Below are 8,144 nucleotides of genomic sequence, written 5' to 3'. Positions count from 1 at the left end.
GCTTTTGTGTTTTACTGTGGTTGGAGAGCCATTTCCTTTTTTTTATTCATATTCTCACCTGGCAAATGCTCCCAAACTCATTTACAGGTGAACTCCGACCGATGAGAGACATTGAACTGTTGATCATGAATGTTTTCAAGCTAGTATATTTTGAGTTTCAAGGCCACTTTAAGAATCACTGCTTCAGTGTTGTTGAATGTCAGCTTCCCGTAAAACTTATTATTTTTACTTGGACGTTTTTACAAATGCCACTCAGGTACAGGAATAAGAAAGGTGTGCTTCTGCCATAGTTACGAGATAACTTTGAATAATTTGCCTCGGATCGGGCAAGGACAACTCCAGAAATAATGAAATGTAATTTGGGGATAATGAAAGCACCATATTTTGTTTTTATTCTAAAGAGTTTTTCCTGAGGTTTTTTTTTAGTTTTGAACATCAGTCACACTTCTGGAATGTATTTAATGATTTATTAATTAACACACTCAAGTTATGTTACATCAAAGATTTCCTTCTTGTATTGCTCTAAATGATTCTCCGAGCCATTCACAGCCTGCGTGCAAACTGCATTATTACATTTGCATTTCCCTCATATCCAAAAATATATTCATGCAACAATAATGTTTTTATTTATTTACTTATGTATATATATATATATATATATATATATATATATATATATATATATATATATATATATATATATATATATACACGTATATGTATATATCTCCTCCTCTCTGTAGAAACTCAAGATATCTGGTCTCTCCTCCATTTTATCCTCACCCCCCTGTACAATAAGAACACACTGAATAAGTAACTCATTTGTATTTGGAGAGAACTGTATCATGATTTTCAGTCTTATCATAAAAGGCAGAATAGAATACAGAACAAAACAAAAACATACCCCCAGCACTAATAACAAAAGGGGGGGGGGGAGAGAATGGTGTACAAGGAGAAAAAATATAGTTTAAAAAAAGGATTTCCAGTCTTAAATCTATTGTTCATGTCATGCAAGGAATAATGATATACAATATCTTTAAGTGACCGAAAGCAAAATTATCCCCAGATGTACCTGGTGTGGTTTAAAAAAATGTCCAGATGGCACCTACAATTGTCACCCAGAAACAATGGGTGGAGCTTGAATGACACCATCTTGGCTTTTTCACCATACTATTCCTTTTATCTAAAGGAGGGTCATCCAACCTCCTTCAGTTGGTTATCTTTTAGATGTGTTGAGTTTCAACATCTGGAGGACAGCAGACAAATCGGGTGGAAAATCTAGCCCCTTTACCCTTCATTCCAGGAGGCCATCATCCTGTTCACCAAGCTTCATTAGCAGTTTCCTCTTCAACATCTGTGCCCTGCTATTGCATATTACCTTTGCAAACTATGAGCCGAGTGCTTCTGTTAATGACACTCGGTGTAAATGTAGCTATTGTGTTAATACATATTACTTTTTGTCCTGGAATTAGATCTGATTCAAGATGATGGAATTGGTTTAACGAGGGGAACTGAATTGGGACTGCCAAATTCCAGCCAGCTGGACAGCAAGAAAGATAAAGACGCTTCCTAAATCTTTGCTGTTTTATAGACTTGCAGCTGAGCTACGAAAGCCTTTGGTTTGAAAAGCTAATCATAAGGAAAATGTGACCTCTTTACCCCCTGAGTATTGCTGCCCTTTAAAACTGGTATTCTTAAATTATCAATCAGTTATATTTTCTAGTTAGACATGTAAATATGCAAAAAAAAAATAGCGTTGTATTGTACTAAACATCGGGTAAAAAATGGTTGGAACAAAATTTGAATTCAGTATTTCTATTTCTCTTCATTGCAACATCAGTTTGGAATGAAAACACTTTGAAGACAGAGAAGTGCAGCCTACCAAATTACATTCTCATTCGAAAATCCCACACAACAAAACAACAACAACAAAAACCAACCCACACACTATGCCTCTGGAATCAGGGAAAACATTAATTCAAGGATCAGTGTAAAAATGGCAATTTTGGTCCAAGACAAACCACAATAAAAGCAGTTACCGAACAGATATAAAAGGAGAAAATGTTTATTGTGTTTATGGAGAAGCGCAAAGATGCTAAGTTTGACAGCTGAGTATAACTGTCCTAAAGAAAGTTATTCTTGTAGCCATGGTCACTTTGATCTTTTGAGTGAATTCAGGACTTCTTCAAGACTCATCTTAAATGAGATCAGGAAAGCCTGTTAGAAATACAACTTAGCGGATGAAGTTAGGACCTCCTAATAACTCAGTATATAGAAAAAAAATGACCCTTTTTTTTGCCATTCACAAAAAGTGTGAAGATTTCATCCAGTGTAAGAGTGAGTTAATTCTTATTAACTCTTATAGCAGCTAAACTATCTTCAGGGACATTAAAAAGATGTCATGACTTGGATCTTCAGTTCAAGTTTGAGTTTCCTCTGGACCAGTGTTTCTCAACCTTGGCTACTTGAAGATGTCTGGACTTCAACTCCCAGAATTCCCCAGCCAGCATTCGCTGGCTGGGGAATTCTGGGCGTTGAAATCCAGACATCTTCAAGTGGCCAAGGTTGAGAAACACTGCTCTGGACGGTCAGACTTTTTGCTCACCCACAATTCACTGCTTTCATTATCGTAGATAATGCAATGTTTTAACTAGGTGACCCCCAGACATAGCTCCTACGGAATACGTTGCAAACAACGTATAGTAGAAGTGGATGCAAATTTAGTAAAGTTGTGTTGTGACTAAGGGTAACACAATTCCCTAACCCGAAGGTGGCCTATAATATATTTACAAGCATTTTAACGTGCATATAACTTGGGTCAACATGCTGTTGCAAAGAAAGTAATAATTTCCTCCAGCTCAATGAGACTTCTAGATTGGGAGAACAGAGTTGGAGTAAAAGAGGACCCGGGGTGGGGGTGGGGGGGGATGAATATTGGTGAAGTGGACAAGGCAAACCAAAAGAAGTAATTTTGCGGGGAAAGTAGGTGTCCTTTGCATGAGAAATAAGGGGAACAAAATAAGTCTAGGGATGGTTAATGCAGAGCTTATAGTCTTGTAAATAGTTCTAAAGCAGTCTTTTCAAGCATGAGGATTCACAGTGGATTAAAACTGTAGTTCAATTCAGGGAAGCCAGACAAGAGTAAAGGGCCATCGGACCTTTGCTTCTTTGTTCTCCCAATTTTACTCTGGTCTTTCAGGATCAGCCACCATCACAATCCCTATTTATTATCAACACTTACAGCCCTAATTATCCTTCAGCATTAAAAGACTCCTGGACAGCGATGGAGCATCTATTCCGTTCAGGGGTGTGAGATCCTAGCGGTTTAACAACCGGTTCGCTGAGTGTGCTTCGCTTGCGCATGCGCCAGGACGCACGCTATGCATGCGTAGTTCAGAGAATAGTTGCCTCCCGGATTGCTGCTTGGGAAGGAAAGCAGCGGAGGCGGGGCAATCCACTCTGCCGCGTGACTCAGCTGAGAAGATAAAAGTTGGTAAAGCACAGGGGCGGGCGGTTCGCTCCCAGCTGATCTTGGAGGTTCGCCCGAAGCGATCTGAACTGGTAGAATCCCACCCCTGATTCCCTTTGCTCTACTTCACAGGTGACGCGAGACAACAGGTGAATCACATTCTCTGCTCTTCCGCGAGTACAGAGACATTCCTGCAGGCCAAATTGTTGGCTCTCCGTGCAACGGAGTTTTGTATTCACGGTCTCGATTTCTGCACCAGTGATTGGGTCAAAGCTGGGCTACATAAAAATATTTCCTTTGTAAACATTTCCAGAAGCCTGTTTTAAACATTGTCATTTCACATAGGGTCAACTTGAACTTTTGCACTAAATACCAATGAAGTGTTACTTTACTTAAGCTTTGTTGAAGCCTTTCTTAATAAACAAATAAACCTGGAATAACTTCCAACACTTTAAAACTGATCAAACCACTTTGCACAATTGTGGTCTCAATTTTATTTTTTTATTTTTTTGTAACATACACTTGGTCCTTACCCAGAGACAGTTAATCATATCCAAGCCTTATTGGCATGAATGGAACTTATTATCAGCAGTGACTGAATTATCCTATACACTAACAGGTATTGGGGCATAACTTTTTCTAGATAAAGGCAAAATATTATTTGAGGTTATGAATTATTAGCCTCGATTAAAGTGGTGTATAAAATTACAGACATGTATAATTGTGGATTTCGTTTTGTGTACTTTTTTAATTTTTCAAATGTTTTAAAGTGCAATTGTTTCTTACACTAATATCATTTTAATTCCAATTAAACTATAATATGCTGAAAGTTGGTAGGTTTATTTATTCATTATCTTTTGTTAAATGTGTCTGGTGACCTTAAAGCAAGAGCCTGAATTAATATATGACTATAACTGTTTTCAGAATATATTATAACCAGGGCAAAATTAACAATGATTAAGGGTTATGTTAGTAGAATTTCTATTTTCAGTTTTTGATCGTCACAATTTTAATGTAAATGGTCTATGACTGAAAACTTGTTCTATATAAATAAAATAGCTGTGTTTCTATAGAAAATACTTTTTATTTATTTACTGATTCATTTCAGAAAAACCATAAAAATGTGAAAGACATAAACTTTTAGTAAAGCAAATCATTGATAATTAGTAATGGGAGGAAACATATTATACTGCAACTATATGTGGCATTATTAAGCGCTGTTTAAAAATATAGGTAGCCCTCAACTTACAACAATTTGTTGACCTTTCAAAATTAAATGGCACTGAAAAACGTGACATGACCATTTTTCACACTTATGACCATTGAAGCATCCCCCAATGGTCACGTGATCAAAATTCAGACCTTTGGCAATTGACTCTTGTTTATGAGTCATATGAATACTTTTTGTGACCTTTTGACAAAAAAGTCAATGGGAAAGGCAGGTTCCCTTAACGACGAGGTTACTAACTTAACCACTGCAGTTAACAAGTGTGGCAAGAAAGGTTGTAAAATGGGACAAAATTCACTTAACAGATATCTCGCCTATGACAGAAATTTTGGGCCCCATTGTGGTCGTAAGTTGAGGACTACCTATAGAAAAGAAGGAGAAAAAAGACCGAGCAATGCTCTTCCCTCAAAAGTTTGGCTGAAATGTCTTGAGACAAGAGAAAACACTAGTTCAAGATGGGTAATCAATGCTTCAATATCACACTAACATGTAGGGTGGCTGGCTTATTTTTGGTTTAAAGTGGTAAATAAATACCATATTTTTCAGAGTATAAGATGCACCTTTTCCCCTCAAAAAAGAGGCTGAAAATCTGGTGCGTCTTATACACTGAATACAGCATTGCTGTATTTTGATGCCCGAAACCCCGTCCCTTCACCAAAATGGCCGTGCATAGCCTTTAGGAGGCTTATAGAATGCTCCTGGGGGCTGGGGAGGGCAAAACAATGAGTGAAAAACAGGCCGACTTTTGCTCAATTTTGTGTCCCCCTCGCCCAGCCCCCAGGAGTACTCTATAAGCCTCCTTAAGGCTATGCGTGCAATCTTTTTGACAAAAACGGGCCTGTTTTCACGAAAAACTGGCCATTTTTTGCTTTTGGGGGGGGCTACCCCCCAGGAGCACTGTGCAAGCCCCCTCATGCCTTTTTTTTGGGGGGGGAGTGCCCGTTTTCGTGACAAATGGGCCGTTTTTGGGAGGTTTGCAGAGTGCAAAAACTTATTTTTAAAATTTGCCTCTTCAAAACCTTGGTGCATCTTATACTCTGAAAAATACGGTAAGTCATAATTTTGGAAATCCTGTTTTGCGGTATTTGGACATCGTGTTAAGATGTGCAGTGATTCAATTAGAAACTATATTGCAAAAGGTTCCTACGTACAATTATTCTTTGTAGGATATTGCTCTTCCGCACCATATAACACTATCATTATATAATGATAATCTCATAATTATACAGTATATTATAATACCTTGTTATAGCACCCCAAATAAAAAGGGCAGCCATAATGAAAGAAAATCACAGTGTTGGTTAGAAATCTTCCATCTTATTTGAAATCAATATTAAATTGATGTCATAAACTCTGGCTATTCTTTTGACAATGTCTTTCCAACCTTCATAATTAGAATTTTAGTACCCAGCAAGTTTTATTATGTACCAAAATCTCCTGAACTGAACATATAATTTCTTTAGATATTTGCAACATCCAATAATCTTTTCCACATAGCCTAATCTTTGGCCTTTAGCCTGCACCATGGTCACAACCCCAAATAATTTCTGCCAAAATAGGTTATCATTTTTTATTTTCTATTTAAATTTGTAAATAAATAAATATTCATCAGTCTGGTTTCTAGAAGCATCACATTCCATTTTGCATATAATACTCAATACAGAGCACTAACTCCCAGATTTATAGAGGTCTTGACTCAGTACTTTAAAATGCTTTAAATCAAATGTAAAATTAGCTTTCCTCCCCTACATATTGAATCAAGACAGTTCACACCAAGCAATAGCACCTCTTCTTATATACTGCTTCATAGTGCTTTTTACAGCCCTTTCTAAGCGGTTTACAGAGTCAGCCTATTGCCCCTAACAATCTGGGTCCTCATTTTACCCACGTTGGAAGGATGGAAAGCCGAGTCAACCTTGAGCCGGTGAGATTTGAACTGCCGAACTGCAGCTAGCAGTCAACTGAAGTAGCCTGCAGTACTGCACTCTAACCACTGCGCCACCTCGTATCCAAGGCAAACATTTAGCTCTCAAGTAGAAAATTAAAAGCTCCAAAAAGCTCATCATTTCAGAATTTTATTAGCTTTAGATAAACACAGATCTAAACAATAAAGGTAGTTGTTTCTACATCCTACAACAATTGTCGATCCCCAGGCTACAGGAGAAGAGAAGACCTCTCCTGGAAGTTCTCCTCTACCTTCTGCCACACCAGTTTCAGCATTCAGGATCCATATTCTGCCATCGGTGGAGGTCGCCACCAGAAATGTTTTACTGTCCAACTTAGGACTGCGGGAAACAAATGGAGTTGCATAAACTCTGGATGTAGTTTCAAACTTCCATAATACATTTCCTTCCCTGTTGCAGCAATAAATAAAGCAGTCATGGGACCCAAAGAATATATCTCTGGAAAATGGTGAAACACAGGGTGATGAAAAGATTGGTCCACTGCTGGAAAACGCCCAAACCTGTAGGACAGTAATAAAATATTAAACTGGTTATTGAAAATTCAGTGAATGTGATAGAATCATTGTATACATTGTTATGAGTTTATGATGCATATACAAACATTCACCTTTATAGCCATGTTTACAAAATATCTAAGAAAAGGACTAATTATTCCAATTAATTAAAATATATATCGTAGTCAGGCAAATGCATTGCACTTTTGTACATTTTTTTGCTTATTGAGAGGACCTGCTGAACATACAGTTTAGCAAATTGTTTTAGTTAAGAGCCAGGCATGATCCTATTGGGCATGCCAAATAGACTAGAATGTTTTAAAAGGATATTTATTAATATCGCTTAAAGACGCTTGCTCCTGGGGAGGAAAACTATGGCAAATCTAGACAGCATACTAAAAAGCAGAGACATCACCCTGCCAACAAAAGTGTGTACAGTCAAGGCTATGGTTTTCCTAATTGTAATGAATGGCTGTGAAAGTTGGATCATAAGAAAGTCTGAGCACCAAAGAATTGAAGCCTTTGGACTATGGTGCTGGAGAAGACTCCTGCGAGTCCCTTGGATTGCAAGGCGATCAAACCGGTCAGTCCTAGAGGAGATCAACCCTTTAGAAGGCCAGATCCTGAAGATGAAACTCAAATACTTTGGACACTAATTAGAAGGAAGGACTCACTGGAGAAGAGCCTAATGCTAGGAAAGATTGACGGCAAAAGAAGAAGAGGACGACAGAGAATGAGGTGGCTGGCTGGAGTCACTGAAGCAGTAGGCATGAGCTTAAATGGGGCTCCAGAGAATGGTACAGGAAGGCCTGGAGGAACGTTGTCCATGGGGTTGCGATGGGTTGGACACGACTTCGCAACTGGAGTCACCGAAGCAGTAGGCATGAGCTTAAATTGGACTCCAGAGAATGGTACAGGAAGGCCTGGAGGAACGTTGTCCATGGGGTTGCGATGGGTTGGACACGACTTCACAGCTAACAACAATAATA

The 8,144-nt window shown here is 38.3% G+C and overlaps 1 protein-coding gene across 3 annotated transcripts in view; it reads right to left on the bottom strand.

Moving 5' to 3' along the window:
- Positions 1-6,700: 6,700 nt before the first annotated feature.
- Positions 6,701-8,144, bottom strand: part of AASDH (aminoadipate-semialdehyde dehydrogenase) — a 42,270-nt gene continuing 40,826 nt past the window's right edge. For 2 of the 3 annotated variants that reach the window (XM_032224595.1, XM_032224594.1), the window contains one exon: positions 6,702-7,161. In XM_032224595.1, coding sequence (XP_032080486.1) covers positions 6,760-7,161 — 402 coding nt within the window. In that variant the 3' untranslated portion in view covers positions 6,702-6,759. Of the gene's footprint in view, positions 7,162-8,144 lie in introns of all 3 variants that reach the window. The other variant, XM_032224596.1, reaches the window with a different exon arrangement.

The sequence above is a fragment of the Thamnophis elegans genome, chromosome 9, assembly GCF_009769535.1.
Source record: "Thamnophis elegans isolate rThaEle1 chromosome 9, rThaEle1.pri, whole genome shotgun sequence".
Classification (NCBI taxonomy): Eukaryota; Metazoa; Chordata; class Lepidosauria; order Squamata; family Colubridae; genus Thamnophis; species Thamnophis elegans.
The sequence above is the reverse complement of the archived record's forward strand: the minus strand, read 5'-3'. Positions and strand labels throughout refer to the sequence as shown.